At 33.4% G+C, this 17,272-nt stretch overlaps 2 protein-coding genes across 2 annotated transcripts; both read left to right on the forward strand.

Annotated features, from left to right (window-relative positions):
- On the forward strand, positions 1–7,251 carry LOC130946276 (probable alpha-mannosidase At5g13980). Its single transcript, XM_057874952.1, has 28 exons — positions 1–328; positions 428–516; positions 602–776; positions 978–1,097; positions 1,234–1,317; positions 1,396–1,467; positions 1,572–1,685; positions 1,881–1,981; positions 2,078–2,171; positions 2,287–2,454; positions 2,551–2,637; positions 2,801–2,866; positions 2,956–3,012; positions 3,307–3,526; positions 3,646–3,782; positions 4,001–4,072; positions 4,179–4,241; positions 4,336–4,407; positions 4,635–4,682; positions 4,892–5,011; positions 5,125–5,190; positions 5,279–5,391; positions 5,483–5,567; positions 5,651–5,758; positions 5,878–5,973; positions 6,109–6,156; positions 6,300–6,368; positions 6,860–7,251. The coding sequence occupies exons 1-28, from the start codon at positions 35–37 to the stop codon at positions 7,055–7,057; spliced, it is 3,036 nt and encodes a 1,011-aa protein (XP_057730935.1). The 5' UTR covers positions 1–34; the 3' UTR covers positions 7,058–7,251.
- A 2,413-nt stretch (positions 7,252–9,664) lies between these two features.
- On the forward strand, positions 9,665–17,177 carry LOC130946289 (uncharacterized). The gene is made up of 14 exons (XM_057874965.1): positions 9,665–9,767; positions 9,944–10,052; positions 10,234–10,300; positions 10,663–10,773; positions 11,270–11,465; positions 12,499–12,584; positions 12,716–12,911; positions 13,349–13,460; positions 13,740–13,867; positions 13,999–14,205; positions 14,339–14,448; positions 15,376–15,505; positions 15,908–16,054; positions 16,548–17,177. Exons 2-14 carry the CDS (start codon positions 9,962–9,964, stop codon positions 16,767–16,769), a joined length of 1,803 nt encoding a protein of 600 aa, XP_057730948.1. The 5' UTR covers positions 9,665–9,767; positions 9,944–9,961; the 3' UTR covers positions 16,770–17,177.
- The last annotated feature ends 95 nt before the right edge of the window (positions 17,178–17,272 follow it).

Genomic DNA, 17,272 nt, shown 5'->3' on the forward strand with positions numbered 1-17,272 from the left:
GTCTGTGTTTTCCTTGTACTTGGTTTTTTCATGAATGGAGAGTGTAGTGTGTTCCTGTTTGTGTGTTTTGGTGTTGTTGGGGTGTTTCATTTCATCAACGGAATCAAAGTACATAAAGTACAACACAAGTTCAAACATTGTTGCTGGGAAGCTCAATGTTCACTTGGTTGCTCACACTCATGATGATGTTGGTTGGTTGAAGACCGTTGATCAGTACTATGTCGGTTCCAATAACTCAATTCAGGGAGCGTGCGTTCAAAATGTGCTGGATTCGCTTGTGCCTGCATTGTTGGCGGACAAGAATCGCAGGTTTATATATGTTGAACAGGCAAGCTAAGGCTCTATCTATTTTGATTTATCTGAATGATGATGATATTATTGTGGAAATTGCTGTGGTTGAAATTTGTTGGTGGATTGGAATTTGTAGGCATTTTTCCAGCGTTGGTGGAGAGAACAAAGTGAAGTTGTTCAGAACATAGTCAAACAGCTGGTCAACTCTGGTCAATTGGAGTTCATGTATTTAAACAATTTTACCCATTTCTTGTGGTTCCAATGACATTAAGTTATTCTAATCAAGTATTGATTATTTTCAAATTTGCAGAAATGGGGGTATGGTTATGCATGATGAGGCTACTACACATTACATTGACATGATTGATCAAACAACACTTGGACACCATTTCATCAAACAAGAATTTGGTAAAACCCCAAGAATAGGATGGCAAATCGATCCGTTTGGACATTCGGCGGTGCAGGCATACTTGTTGAGTGCACAGGTAGGTGTGTTTGTGAGTTAAGATCCAAACTTGTTTTGAGAAGGAAACAGATATAGAAACAAACAAACAAAATTTCTTGGTATTTCTGTCTTGAGACACTTGCCAAACACAATTTAGTATTTCTTGGTATTTTTTACATAGTATTTCTTCCACCTGTTTCCCTAGCATGGTTATGGTTATGCAAAATGCTTGTTGGCATAGGTTGGGTTTGATTCCCTATTCTTTGCGCGGATCGATTACCAAGACAGAGCTAAGAGGAAAGATGAAAAATCTCTTGAAGTTGTGTGGCAGGCCTCTAAGAGCCTTGGTTCATCTGAGCAAGTAAGTAATCCAACTAGTTTATGCTTTACACTGATTGATGCTGCATAAAGAAAAAATGTTCTTGAACATTTTCCATTTTTTGGCTTCTAATGTATGCTTCTACTAATTGATCCTTAATATTGTGATGTTTATGTAGATATTTTCAGGTGCATTCCCTAAGAACTATGAACCTCCTGCTAATTTCTACTATGAAGTAAATGATGATTCTCCAATTGTACAGGTAGGAAACTAACTCAAGTATTGATTGTTCTTCAGGGCTAACGTGTTCATTTAAAAATGTGTGGTTTTTAACTTGAAGGATGATGTCAATTTGTTTGACTACAATGTCCCTGAACGTGTAAATGAGTTCGTCGCAGCAGCGATTTCTCAGGTGTGGAACTTATCCTTAGATAGCTGTTTTGTTCTAAATTTGTATTCCTTTTAAGTTCATAAGATGCTTTGAAGTTTTATAGATTGCTGACTATCCTGTTTCAGGCGAATATTACGCGAACCAATCATATAATGTGGACAATGGGGACAGATTTCAAGTACCAATATGCACATACCTGGTTTCGCCAATTGGATAAGTTTATTCACTATGTTAATCAAGTTAATATCATCAACAATTTCCTTAATTCATCACTTTCTTTTTACTTAAGTATTGATTTCAAGCTATGTACTATCTTCCAGCTTGGCCTGCTAAATTTGACTGAATCTAAATTAAATAAAACTTGTCTTGTTAAGCATTTGTGTGTTTAGAATTTTTTGAGATACTAATGGTACTTCTGGATAATGCTTCTTCAGGATGGCCGGGTTCATGCCCTTTACTCAACCCCATCCATATACACCGATGCGAAACATGCTGCTAATGAGGCCTGGCCAATCAAGACTGAAGACTACTTTCCGTGAGTCCGAATGCGAATAATTCAATGAATAAGCTGTCAACTTAAAATCATTCCTTCCAACTTGTTGTTTATATATTTGTGCCATGAATTTGTTAGGTATGCTGATGTGGAAAATGGCTATTGGACGGGGTATTTTACAAGTAGGCCAGCTATCAAAGGCTATGTTAGATTCTCAAGTGGCTACTACTTGGTAATCCTTATTGTTAAGTTCACCCAAATATTCTATGCAAATGTCTTCATTCAAATGTATATTAGAATCTCATTAGAATTCAGAACTCCACAATCTGGCTCTTATTGTGAAATAGGCAGCAAGGCAGTTAGAGTATTTTAAAGGGAAGAGTGCCTTAGGTCCAAAAACTGATTCTTTGGCTGATGCTTTGGCTATTGCTCAACACCACGACGCAGTATCCGGTACAGAAAAGCAGCATGTGGCTAATGATTATGCGAAACGGCTTTCAATAGGCTATACAGAGGTAAATAATTGCTTGTATATGTGCTCTTGGATCTTCTTTTTTTCTTTTGGTCTTAAATAGAATCTCAAAAATGTTATCATGTGATATGTTATTCAGGCTGAGAAGGTTGTTGCAGCATCACTTTCTTACTTGACAGATGCACCAAAAGCTGGTCATCAGATTCCTCAGGTTAAATTTCAACAGGTAAGTGGTGAATATGTGAACTATAAGTTATCACATAATTCAAATGGCTTTTTTCTTGTTTCTCCCTTCACATGATATTCATAACATTTTCACAATGGTGAATATAGAGTTATTAATTCTTACTTATATCTTTTCTCTTTTGTGTTCCATCTTGTCATTTTAGTGTCCACTTCTGAACATAAGTTATTGTCCTGCGTCAGAAACTGACTTCTCGAATGGAAAAGACCTGGTGAGGATCAATGACATCTAATTCCATTGCTTATTGAAACACAATTTTCTATATATCAAGAATCTTCTGAGATAATGGCTTTTCTGTAGGTTGTAGTTGTTTACAATTCACTTGGATGGAAAAGAGAGGATGTAATAAGGATCCCTGTGAGTCTTTTTTCCTTCAAGCATTACTGTCTAAAATATCTTTATTTCAATATATGATGGACAATATACATTTGCAAGCATTTTTCATGCTTTGCTTTTATGTGGCAATCAATGCCTTTTTAGGTAAAGCATTTGCACATTTATGTTGCATTCTGTTTCATTGTTCAATTGAGTTAACTTATGTTCATGAATTGCCATGAATGAAAAATGTTTCAAACTCAAAACAGGAAAATCATATTGCAAGAACAAACATTGTTTCTGCTTGAAGTAACTTGTCTATCAACTTTTCTGTAGGTTGTAAGCGAATATGTTGTTGTTCGAGATTCAAGTGGAAAACAAATCCAATCACAGCTGCTCCCAATACTTGATACTTTTATTGGTTTGAGAAAGTACTACACTACAGCATACCTGGGAGTATCTTCAACTGTAAAACCTAAATACTGGCTTGCATTTTCGGCTACTGTCCCGCCACTTGGTTTTAGCACTTACTATGTATCTAAAGCTAAACAAGCAGGTTAATCCTCATGGGTGATCCAATTCTCAGAACATGATGAGTCATGCTTATAAAAGCAACTAAGAAAAACTTTTTGTATGTGATAACTGATAAAATTATTGTTTTTACTGCTATTGCAGCTACTATTTCAGATACATATACACCATACAAATCAAGGAATCAGAAGGATACAATTGAAGTTGGTCCAGGAAACTTGAAATTGATTTATTCCGAGAAGGAAGCAAAACTCACTGAATACATCAACAGCAAAAGCAAGGTATGCAATTTGGATGGCACCTTACTTTTCCACTTCATTCCCTTACATTTGTCACTTTGAAAATCTAGTATATCATTGTACTTAGATACAATTTATATCCAAATACATTGATCTAAGAATTTACTAGATTTTTAATGGCGAAAAATAAAAGGGAACAAAGGGTGTATAGATTAAGATTTTATAGGGCATGTGTTCTAAATTTTTGCTCACAATGAAAGGTCAAAGAATCCATAGACCAGGCATACAAATATTATTCTTCATATGGAGATGATGGAACACAAACTTCTCAGGTGATACATTTTCCTATACTCAGAATTTTGATCAGGCATAGATGAATTGATTGTTATGTGAGAACTTATTAAAGTTATTGATTTAAATGTTCTAAATTGTTAAAAGCCTTCCGGCGCATATATTTTTCGCCCCAATGGTTCATCAGTTCCAATCAAATCAGACAGAAAGGTGAAAATCTCTTATCAGAACTCTTGTGATGTTCAATCATGAATACTCTATGGTAGCAAGAGACTAATAACTGTTCTTATTTGAGATCTTTCAGTCTCCTCTCACAGTCTTCCGGGGGCCAATTGTGCATGAAGTTCATCAGAAGATTAGCTCATGGATATACCAGGTAGTACTTAACTTTCTTTCTAAGAACACTTAAATATGTCAGTGAAGCTTGGACATGCCAAAATTTGGATGAAGACATAGACAACCTAGATAATAAATAGTTAGTTGAACTTTAAGCTTAACAACTTTCTTTATAACCTTCATACACAATTATATGAGAGGTTGAGAGCTACCTTATCAAAAGCTTTATCAACTTCAATATTTGACCATGGCTTAAAAATTCAACAGATCACTAGACTGCACAAAGGGAAAGAGCATGCTGAGGTCGAGTTTATTGTAAGTCTCCGGTCACTTTCTATTACTTTAAGGTGGCTACTTCCACGAAGATGTCTTCATGTGAAGATCATATTTTGAACTGTTAGATGGTTCAGTCAAACATGTCAAACCATCTAACGGTTCATAATATCGTCTTAATCTTCATGGAAGTAGCTACCTTATTTTAATGCTTGTGCTTGCTACTAAAATCAAAAATCTCTTTGATTCAGGTTGGACCTATACCTACTGATGATGGAGTTGGTAAAGAAATTGCAACAGAGATTACAACAAGTGTAGCAAGTAGCAAAACCTTTTACACCGATTCCAATGGGCGCGATTTCATCGAAAGGGTAGGCCTAATAGGTTGATCAGCTGATTTAGAGTTCTCAATATGAATGCCTAGGCAAATGTATTATAATTATGGTATTCCTGATTTGTTGCTAAAACGGTGTACACTTTACAGATTCGAGACTATAGAAAAGACTGGAAATTGCAAGTAAATCAACCTGTTGCTGGAAATTATTACCCTGTATGTTGTTCTGTTGAATCAAGTCTGTTGCAATTATGCTAATACCAATACACATGAATGATTATTGAAATCTAGTTTTTTGTTTCAGATCAACCTTGGGATTTACCTGAAAGATAAAAGTAAAGAGCTCTCTATATTGGTAGATAGGTCTGTGGGGGGATCCAGCATCAAAGATGGGCAATTAGAACTAATGGTTCATAGGTTTGTTAATTGTTATGCTTTGTTCAACTTTTTAAGCTAATTAATTATGTATCATTCTAAACTCTTAATTCTACCAATCAAATTGTTATAGGAGATTGCTTGTAGATGATTCTAGAGGCGTTGGCGAGCCGCTGAATGAAACAGTTTGCGTCCATGATAAGTGTGCCGGATTAACTGTAAGTAGATTCAATCAATCTCTGGAATTTTTAGTTGACAAGACCATAAGTTATGCACTTATGCATACTTTTTTGTTTTGCAGGTACTAGGGAAGTACTATTTCAAGATTGATCCTGTGGGAGACGGTGCGAGATGGCGTCGATCATTTGGTCAGGAGATATACTCGCCGTTTCTATTAGCCTTCACAGAGGTAGTAGTTAAAGAGTGGCTTTTAGAAGCATTTGAATTGCTCTGTTGGCTGAACTTGTGAAAAAATACTTGCATGCTCTAAGAACATTTACACTACTCTCTTTTCGCATTTTTTCCTAGAGTGAAGGTAACTGGGGAGACTCCCATGTTACAACTTTCTCAGGAATAAATCCATCATACAGCTTGCCAGATAACGTTGCAGTCATAACCCTTCAGGTGAGTATCAGTTACCTTTCTTAATGAAGAGAGATTTTAAGATTTTCAATGAATTTGTGTAAGTTCAATAATGAAGCACTCTTGAATGTTTATATGACTTTTGATAATGGCATGCTATTTTCTTGAGCTTTGCAGGATCTAGGTGATGGAAAAGTTCTCCTAAGGCTTGCACACTTATATGAGGTACATTCTATTTGTTATAGATATATAGTATTCTTCATGTTAATCTATGCATAGCTTAGAAATATGGGTTGGTTTTGTTCCTTTTCTGCATTATATTTGGTTTTCCACATACTGAATTTTCTTTTTTTGATAATAAATTCAAGGTTGGCGAGGACAAGTATCTCTCAGCTAAGGCAACTGTAGAACTCAAAAAGGTGTTCCACAACAAACAGGTAGAACAACAACATGAATCACAACTTATAATGTTTTTGTGTTTTTCCATTGATGATTAGGAGCTAGCTTAACTCTGCCTGTGTTTACATAGCCGGTCCCAAACCCGGAAAAATGAGAAGAGTTGTTCAGTGTGGGACAACCAACATAAAACAATCTCGCATCCTAATGCATGGCCATGACGCAATGACGTCTTTGAAGCCATGTTGGGTTGTGTCAGGTTTGCGACAGCCGATGTAAAACAAGGTCGCATCTCAAAACATGGACATGACACAATGACATCTTTGATCCATGTAGCCGAGTCCACTTAGTGGGAAAAAGTCATCTCGAAATTGATTAGGAGCTAGCATAGTAGTAGACCAAGTCTTGAGCTGTGAGCCTTATCCCAAACGTTAATGGTTTAGGATTTAGAGTTTATTGTTTCTGTACCTAATCATTGCACAATTTGTCTAAAGTATTTCATGACATAAATATAATTCTCCATGGTGCTTAGGTTATCAAAATAAGTGAGATGAGCTTATCTGCAAACCAAGAAAGAGCAGAAATGGAGAGGAAGAGATTGGCATGGCAAGTCAAAGGATCAACTCAAGAACCACATATTTCAAGGGGAGGACCAGTTGATCCTCAAAAGCTTGTTGTAGAGCTTGCTCCAATGGAAATAAGGACCTTTATTATAAGTTTCAAGCATTAAGGTCCTCAAGGACCACTATTGCAAAATAAGAGTTAAGTGTGCTTATTCAAATAGTGAGAACAAAAAGAACATTTCTCTTGCAATTAAAAAAATAAGTAATGCATTCAAATATGTCCATTGTGTGAATGGGTTGTTTGTTTGGCTAAGGTTGTATGAACTTTAGTTTCTTACCAATAAAGCTTATATTGTCCCTATGCTCTTATCTTTCACATGCAATGCAACTAGACTCATAATCATAACTGCATATTTTGGTTTTGCTAGAAAGGTGAAAACTTTGCAGTCGACTTCACGTGAAGTTGATATCTGAGAGCCGTTGGATGAAAATTTAGTCAAATCAGTCAAATCATTTAACGACTCTCAGATATCAACTTCACATGAAGTCAACTTCATCTGAGTTTCCACCTGCTAGAAATAAAACATATAAATGATTGATAAATATATTTAGACATAAAAATAGTTAGAAATCCAAGTAAGAAAAAAAAAGATTAATGTAACAAAATTCTATGGATAATTTTATAATTTATGATGCAGTGAAAATTTGATACAATAATGTTTAGAAAATAAACAAATTAGACAATTAATAAATATTAAATAAAATAAATTAATTTTTTTTATCTTTCTAATATTACCAAATTTGATAATATAGCAAAATGTTAAGTACCTTTGGATATCTTTGACTGCATTGAATTATTGAAATCACATTGATATCCAATAATATTAATGTTTCGGAGATGTTTCATATTAGGCCATGGCAAATACAATATTGTCATTAAAAAATATTTTATATATTCTCTATCCAAATATAAAAGTATATTTTTCTCAGAGAAGATTGTTAGTTCTATCATTTAGCCAATCTTAATGTGTGTATAAATTGATTTATACAATTATTGTATTTTCTAAACATAATATCTAATTATGTATTTTCATGAGTAAATTATTAAATTACTATTTTTATTTATAAAAGTTAAAATATCGATAAAGTTATTCAAAAATAAATAAAATTAGTTTTTTTATTTAAACGTTAGTTTTATTCATAAATAAATTTACAATCTCACTGCATTTATATCTTTTATAATAAATACTATTTTGATATCAGTATTTTTTAAACAATCAAACCAAACACACAATTTTTTTTGTTTTATTAGTTAAAAAATAATTTAGATATACAATTAATTAGTAACAACCATATTTTATAGGGTGGCAATAGTGTTGTTTAATATATGAATAATGTTTTTCATAAATTTATTGGTTTTCTAAATTTTTATAGATAAAAATGACAATTTATTTTTTTAAAATGGAAAGTATATTTTTTGTTTTTAAAGTTTGTCAAAAATTTTAAAAATACTCTTAAATTTTATTTTATTTTGATTTTGTTCCAAAAATTTTTTATTTGCATCATATATATTCTTAATAGCTAAATTTTCAAAAATTTTAAGACTAATCCAACAATAATTTATGATAACTATCTTTAAGAGAAATTCTTCGCATACAAGCGATTAATGCTTGTAAGCTTTACAAGTCCAATTAAAACTAACGCTCAAAATGCGCTTCGAATCGTTCTTCTTCCTCTTCGTCTTCTCCTTCCTCTGCTTCTTCTCCTTTTCTTTCGTTTCTGCACGTTCTTCTTCATCGTCTTCCTCTTCTTCTTCATTTACGTGCTATTCTCTTTGTTTTCTCATTTTTTTTTTCGATTTTTCATGGTAAAATCTTTATATGTACTTCAACGAATTTTTGGTGTATTTTCTTAAATCTTTTGGGTGTAGTTTTGTAATCTTTTGAGTGTATTTCTGTAATCCTTTGGGTGTATTCCTATAATCGTTTGGGTGAATTTCTGTAACCGTTTGGGTGTATTTTTGTAATTCTTTAGGTGTATTTCTGTAATTGTTTGGGTGTATTTCTGAAGTTCCATTATCTTCAAAATGATTAAATACACCCAAAGAATTTAAGAAATACATCCAAAATTCGTTGCATAATTCAGAACTCTTTCTCTCTCCTCCTCATCTGCTGCTTCTTCTTCTTCAAAACGATTTCAAAGCTTCAAAAACCATGAAAATCGAAAAAAAACGAGGAAGAGGAAGAGGAAGAGGAAAAACTTGATTTCAGAAACAATGAAAATCGGAAAAAAAAAACGAAGAAGAAGAGGAAGATGAACCGTTCATAATACAGTGTAGCGCTTTAAAAACAGGAAACGGATGAATAACGCATTAAAAGGCCCGTTAGCAACTTGTAAGACTTGTAAGTCAAAAAGACTTGTATGTGTAGCAGGTCTCTATCTTTAATTTATTTTTATTAATGGTTGTTCTTGTAAATTATTGCTAAATTAATCCTAAATTTTTTAAAAAATTAGTTGACAAGAATATATTTGATACAAATAAAATTTTTTAAGACAAAATTAAAATAAAATAAAACTTAATTTTTTTTAAATTTTTAATAAATTTTAAGAAAAAAATATATTTTACTTTTTTTTTAAATATTAAATAAAATATATCTTTTAAAAATGATTTTATTTACAATCTTTAAAAGACTATTTTATCAAAATCTAAACCTTTTAAAAACCAAAAAAATTATTTACTCTCTTTCATATTTAATAATTAATACTATGATTATTGAAGAACTTGATTAAGAAAGAAAACAAGTTAGCAGGCTTTTGGTGCAGCAATTTCATTCTCCATATTGTAGCCTTCATACTCATTCACTGCGCCTCAACCAGGTTCTCTCTCTCTCTCTCTCTCTCTCTCTCTCAATTCCCAGATCTGTAGCTCCCGGAAGAAAAAAAGGAAAAAAAATTCAACCCTTATTTTCTAACCAGCCAAAAACGCATGCAATTTATAACAATTTAACTAGAATATTAATTATTATTGGCGTGATTGGAATATATTTGACTAGTGAACAACACCACACTCCATGGGGAAAGATAACCAACCTTCCGCTATGGAAATCGACGATCCTAAATCCGCCAATTCCGATCAGATTGTTCCCAAGTTCTCCATCAATGGTTAGGTTTTTCTTTTTGTTACCCCTCTCGCCGTTGTTCTTATGCTCCTGTTTTTTTGTTTTCTCAAATTTAGGTCAATGTTATTCCTATTATGTTTCACTTAGCTGATGAAAATCAATAATTTAGGATACAACAGCGAAATTTGAATCAATCAATAATTTATCTTTTTTTTTTTTTGCAGTGCTGCAGCTCTTGAAATCGGCACAAATGCAGCACGGTTTGCGGCATGGAGATTACACTCGATATCGGTATGTGTCTTTGAGATTGAATTTGGTTTTTCCTGAGATAGTTGAGTAGCTGAATTGTGACAGTGACAGTGAAAATCGCCAAATTTGGTGTCAATATATTTATGGAATTTCTTTTGTACCCTTGTTTTTATGAGGTTACCAGTACTTTGCGCTGAGATTTAATCACGAGTTCTGAAATAACTAAAATTTTGAAATTCCTATATTCTGGCTATTGTCTGACCTCAACAGCAATGATTTTAACGTTACCATTATACTTCCTTGATCAATCATACGGAAAGTTCATTCAAGCCATTTGATTTAATATGATGAAATATAAATTGGTAATTGATGTTTTTTTTTTTAATTTCCCCTTAATGTTGTAGGAGGTATTGCACAGCTCGTTTGAGGAGGTTATATAAATCATTGAAGTTTACTCATGGTCGAGGCAAATATTCAAAAAGAAACATAACCGAGAGTACTGTCACTGACGTAAGGTATACTTTATTTTACTGTATCTTCTTCATTGACATAAGCTCTGGGGAACATTTTATATAATTAGTTTACACTGAGTGTTATAAAAGCGAGAGTATGAGAAACTTAAGGACCTGTTGCATATTAGGCTTTAGAATCTTCCTCTATCAAATTATTTCTGGTTTATCTTGATAGTATTTGTTTCTTCTAGCCTCCTGGATTACCTTAAAGATATTGACGATGATGCTTATTGTTATCTCAACTAAAACTCTTGCGCCATTGCTCTTGAACCACTTTTAGATATCTAAGTGCGTCAGTTAATATTAGTGTTTCTCAGACTTAACCCTAAATCCATCCTTGTGAACACCTTCATTTAAACGTTGATTTCATTTTTCTGGTGATGTTTGAGAAAAACGGATTAAGAGACATTTAATCATTCTGTCTCCCTTTTTTTTTAAATGAAATTATCTATTCATGGGCAGCATGGTTAACATTGAAAGATATATTGTCAAAATTCAGGTTTCTTCATGTGCTTCTATATTCGGCAGAGAGAGCTTGGAGTCATGCCATGGAGAAAAGACAGCTTCCAGATGGCCCAAATGCACGTCAACGTATCTATTTGATTGGCAGGCTGCGAAAAGCTGTAAAATGGGCTACTTTGTTTTCAAAATTATGTGCCATCAAGGCAGATTCAAGAACATCTCTTGAAGCTGAGGTCTGGATTTCTGCCAGTTATTTCAGAAAAAAAAATTATGTGTAGTGATGGTTGTTATCTTCTTCTGATTTAGTTGTGATATCAGATACTTCATCTTTATTTTGTTTCGTTTGTTTACTCTTCCAATTAGCTTAGCTTTTCAAATGCCTGTTTATTTATTTATTTTAAAGTTTCATTCATATATGTTTGTGTTTCTTATAAGGCTCATATGTTTCATTCAATCTACATAGGTATTGTAATAATAGAAATAGAACAAAGATTTACATGAATCCACAAGAACTAAACAAGCCATGATTCATGTTATGATCTTGAACATTTTGTTAAGTTTTGGTTTCATCCTCATATATAAATGTTCAAGGTAGAATCTTTGTATTGTTATCTTATATAAGTTTTTGTCCAGTGGAGTGCTTTAACCAAGACAGTATATGTCATGAAAATTATTCGAAATAAACAACATTTTATTGCATTGAATGAATAAGACTAAATTTAAAAAGATACTGCATTATTTTGGAATTGATAAGAAACTTGATAGTTTTTCCTTTAACTGTGTTCAAGTTCATTAGTTCTGCACTTATTCAAGGATCGTACACCAAATTTGGTGTTAATTTGGAAGTATTAGAATTAATCTTACATTGAAACTTAATGGAGAGGAGACTGAAACTTCGTCCCAGATTTAGGTACTAAAGTATATGTTACTTTTATTCATCATCATCATCATCATCATCATCATCATCATCATCATCATCAACAACAGCAACAACAACAAAGCCTAAAATATATTTTACTTTTATTCATCAAACTATCTAAATTATCTTGATTGCTGGTTCCAACATCCAAGATAACCTGTACATTCTATTATGTTCCTGCTCAATGATTATGTTTTTCAACTCATTAACAATGATTGTGAGTCTTAGTGTTGTCAAAATGCAAATCATTTGATGGTTCTACTTTTTGTGTTTTTTGGGTAAATGCTGCTTCCTTTTTGTTGATGAAGAATGAAAGTTCTTTATCTTTTCTGTTTATTGAATTTCAGGCCTATGCATCCTATATGAAGGGTAATTTGTTGTTTGAACAAGATCAGAACTGGGATGTGGCTTTAATGAGCTTCAAAAGTGCCAGGTACCTCTACTTGTCTCCTTGTTTGCTGCCTCAGAAAGAAGATGAAATAACTGTCCGTTATTAAAAAATGTATGCCCTTTTTGTGACACTTGTTTTGTCTCTTAAATTAATTTTTTTTCCTTATTTGACAGGGCTGTATATGAGGAATTAGGGAAATATGGAGATTTGGATAATCAAGTTTTGTGCCGTGAGCGAGTTGAGGAACTGGAACCTAGTATACGATATTGCCTTCATAAAGTTGGCCAGTCAAATTTACAGACCTCTGAACTTTTGAACATTGGTGACATGGAAGGTCCTGCATTAGACCTTTTTAAAGCAAAGTTGGAGGTTGGTTTGGATGTATTTTTATACATATCAATGGAGAAAAAAAGTGGAAAGAAATATAGCTACACCATTGACCACCTACAAATCATGAATAGTAACAGGCTGATTTGCAAGATATGCATATTAGTCTTTATTTGTGATATTAAGTGTGAACTAGCTTTCTTGAATAACATTAGGAACTTCCACCATCTTAATTTTTCTTAGAAACTCAATTCCTTTCATTCTGGTTGAATCCTACCAAGGATCATTATGTAGAAGCTTATGTCAATATATGATGCATACTGATCACTGTTGCTTTTTTTTTTTTTGGTTACGATACAAATTCTATTTTCATTCTAGAGTCTTAATGAGCTATATTATTTAAAGCAATAACATAACAAGCATCTTTGCAAACACTTCCTATGATATTGAAGAAAAAGTATGATTATTGTTTGTTGCAGGCTGTTATGGCAGAAGCAAGATCACAGCAGGCTGCTTCCATGACAGAGCTCAATTGGCTTGGCCATAGGTTTCCAGTATCAAATGCAAAAACAAGGGTTGCCATTTTAAAAGGTTATAATAATCTCATTTTAAAAGTGACGTATGTGAATCTCTGCACTCCTTTATCTCTTTGGGTATGTTTGGTTGGGAGGTGAAATGGGGTGGAAAATTTATTGATGAACTTCATGTGGATTTTTATGGATTTTGTGAAAATGATTCAAGCAAGAATTCTTTTGTGAATTTTCTTTATGGATTTTGTTATGTGCTTTAACATATGGTAGCTTTTCTCTGGTTCATTCTCCATTGTTCGTTCTTTACTGAGTAAATTTACTCTCTGGTTAATTTTCTCAGCTCAAGAGCTCGAGAAGGATTTACATGGTTCATCGGCAGACTCAACTCCATCAGACAAGAAACTTATTATTTTTGACAAAATATTTTCTGCGTATCACGAAGCCAGAGGTTATATTCGAGCTGATTTGGTATGGGAAATTACTTGATATTCTTACCGTTAATTATAGATAAGGTCTTCTCTTAGCCTTGTTGCAGGGGTGGAAACTGGTCCACCCCTGGGGTGATAGTTTATCTATTTCTAATATTTTATACGTTTTAGGCCACTGCAGGAAATGCAGAAAACGTGAAGGATGATTTGCATGGTCTTGACAAGGCTGTCAGTGCCATGTTGGGAGAAAGAACTATTGAGCGCAACCTTCTGTTGGTTAAGGTTGCAAAAAGTAAACTTGCTAGGCGTCGTGATGATAAAAATGATAAAGTCACCAAGCCTGAAGAGCTTGTTCGTTTATATGATCTCTTGCTACAGGTTGATATCCATGATTTTTCAAAAACATTTGTATCAAATTATCACATTTTCTCTTGTTTAAAAAATATGTTTTCTGCTGTATTTTCATGTTATGCTCCTCAGATGAATGACAATGTTTGTGTGTGTTTGGCAGAATACAGCCGATCTTTCCGATTTAGTCAGTTCAGGAAGGGATAAAAAGCCAGAAGAAGTGAGCTTTGCTGATGAGTGTGCATGCAAAACCTTGGCTTTTAGAGCAGAAAGGTCTGATTCCTTGGAGCAATTATTTTAACTTGTTATTGAAAGACCTCTTGTAAATTTGGTTTTGACTAAACTTGAAAATTTTGCTGCAACAAAAAATTTTACAACTTATAATCATTAGTTTGATTGCCGAGTGTGGTAAATTTCGGTGACATTGAATGATTATTGATTAGAGGAATGTTAGAGGGCCAATAGAATTTATTGTTTTTGGCCCGCAGTTAGCCAACAATGTTTGAAAGTGTGGGCTAAAACTATGTTGTTGGGTTGATAGACTAAAAGAATTAGGTTGATAGCTAAAAGTGATGGCCAAAAATAATAAATTATGTTGGTCAATGAGCTTTTCTTTATTGATTATTTAATAGTGAGTCCTTGTAACCTTCATTAATCACGACAAATATTCTCTAGCTTGACTCTAGGTCAAGATTGAACTTTCTTCTCCTTACGCTCTTTGTGTACCTAATTAGATAATAGCTTGTGTTCTGTTTTCACTGTTTTCTGAAAACTTGCTTTGACTTTCAAATACACATTGACTCGAACTCTTAGTCTTCAACAGAACCCCTATTTACCTTTCCCATTTATGGAAAATTTTCTATTGATGTAAGCATTTGGATATATTTCCCCATACTATTTTGCCAAGAATTGCAGCAAAGTTTTTTTCTTTTATGAGTCATTGAACGGGTTTGGGTTTTGACTGCATTGTAAAGCAATATTTAGTTTCTTTTTTGTCTTTCTTGTTTGTTTGGGATTTCTCTTCTATTGAGGGCCATGGGAGAGATTAGGGAGATAGGAAATTGGAAATTATTGTTTGCTGGTAAAGCTAAATGTGTATCTGGCTTGTTGACAACAATCATGCTTTATCTAAATATATTGTTGGGTCTTTAAAGGATGGTATTTCCAGAACTAAGTTACATGCCTTCAACTTATGTGCAGGTGCTTTTATGTGGCAAAGTCATACAGTGTGGCTGGAAAGAGGGCTGAAGCCTATGCTTTGTATCATCATGTTCGCAACTTAGCAGAGGATGCCTTAAGAAAGTTTAAATCATTAAACGGTGACTATAAGGTAATATTACCCTATCACATTTTCAGGGAAAATCACACCTCATTCCCGTGAGTTCAAATATATACACTTTTGGCCCTGAAGATTAGAAAATGCTGGAATTGTTGATAATCTAGTTCAAACTAATTGGAGAGTCCATCTGCTGTGCATCCAGTACTTTATTTTTTTTTTCTGTTCAATACAATCAGAATCTGGTGTGTATGCTTTTGAAACTTTTGTAGGATTTAGTTTTGGTGCATTTACGCTATTTTAAAACATGAATAATTAAAGCATCATGTTTGGTTGCCTATAATTTTAGATTCATCTTTAAAATTCAGTGTGTTAATAGCCAAAGCGTCGTGTTTACTTTGATAGCTGTTATATTTGATTCCTTTTAAATGTGTATTAAACCCCACGTGTTGGCAGAATATGATAAAAGACCTGGAGGAGTTGTGCAAGCAGTGCAGATCTAACAGTTGTATAGAACATGCCTTGGGGATCATGGAAGAGAATAAGGATCAAGAAAACATCTCTGAAAGGATCTCCAATATATCATTGACCGGGGCTGAGCGGGTACTTAGCATTCTATTAAAACACGCTTTAAATTTTTTGTTTGTTTTGGTCATCTTATATATATATGTATCTCTTTTGGGAAGGCTTGCTACGTATTTGTAGGACCTAACAAGATTATAATAACTTTTAGGTTTGATTATACTACAAGCACCGCTTTACTTTAACTTAATATTTACTTAGGTCCTTATAATATTAAAATAAAGTTGTTTAAACTTTGATATTTTACAATATATCCCATTCTTATTTTGTCAAGAGTCAAACACACAAATTTGTTCAATCAAACCAAAACTTTTTTGTAACCGTAAATTGCTTTATAACCTTGATTACAGAAAATGTATTTAGTGTAGGAGCTTGATTGAAAATTTTAGGAGCTTGATCGAAAAATTTTAAACTAGAGATCTATTGGAAAATTAGGTCAAACTATAAAGACCTACAAATTAATTAAACCTAACTTTGATTGATTTATCCTAACAAGTACCCTTGTCTGTTTCAGTTGGAGAAATTCCTTCTTGATAAACTTGATGTTTATGAGTCTGCTGTTGGCGATTCCAATGTAAAATGTGCTCCCCGCATTGCATCCTTCCCCCCACCTTTCCAGGCCATTTTGCGCACTCCAATCGTGTTGGACCTGGCTTATAACAACATTGAATTCCCATCTCTTGAGAGTAGGATGAAAAAACAAAAGGGCGGCTTCATGAGTAGAATATGGGGATGAGTATCCTGGTTTAGGTTTTTGGTTCTTCAAGTTGAATGTTGTTTAACAAATATTATGGTATTTACCTTTGTTAATTATCGTTATGAATTTGGTGATGTTGATATGAAAAAATTTTGGTCGGTCTAGATGGTTGAAAAGCTTCCGAGGAAAGATTGTGTTGCATCACACTTTTGTTGTAACCTTTGACATAAACTAGGCAGATTCTAAGTTGATTAGGAAGGGAAATTGATGAACGAGTCTGTTGGTTATTAATTATTTTATATAACCAAAAGTAGGTGTTTATTGACCTAAGTTTATTCATCCATTGTGACATTTAATGTGAAACCTGAATAATATTGGGTTTAACAAGAGGAGCTATATATGGAAAACAAAAAGAATAATATAATGAAGCTAATGAGTTATTACTTATTAGATGAAGTGACTTGAACATAATTATTAGTGTAGGAATTTTGTGAGAACAAAAAGAATAATAGATCAAGTGCTTCCTTTCTGGATAATGCTAA

This window comes from Arachis stenosperma, chromosome 8, assembly GCF_014773155.1.
Source record: "Arachis stenosperma cultivar V10309 chromosome 8, arast.V10309.gnm1.PFL2, whole genome shotgun sequence".
NCBI lineage: Eukaryota > Viridiplantae > Streptophyta > Magnoliopsida > Fabales > Fabaceae > Arachis > Arachis stenosperma.

Bases quoted from the DNA above. Each gene is read 5' to 3' on its own strand.
- LOC130946276 (XM_057874952.1), top strand. From the start codon at position 35: ATGGAGAGTGTAGTGTGTTCCTGTTTGTGTGTTTTGGTGTTGTTGGGG. The intron at 2,455-2,550 runs GTAAATAATTGC...TATGTTATTCAG, and splicing joins TTTCAATAGGCTATACAGAG to GCTGAGAAGGTTGTTGCAGC. The intron at 4,073-4,178 runs GTGATACATTTT...AATTGTTAAAAG, and splicing joins ATGGAACACAAACTTCTCAG to CCTTCCGGCGCATATATTTT.
- LOC130946289 (XM_057874965.1), top strand. From the start codon at position 9,962: ATGGGGAAAGATAACCAACCTTCCGCTATGGAAATCGACGATCCTAAA. The intron at 12,912-13,348 runs GTTGGTTTGGAT...TGTTTGTTGCAG, and splicing joins TTTTTAAAGCAAAGTTGGAG to GCTGTTATGGCAGAAGCAAG. The intron at 14,206-14,338 runs GTTGATATCCAT...TGTGTTTGGCAG, and splicing joins TATATGATCTCTTGCTACAG to AATACAGCCGATCTTTCCGA.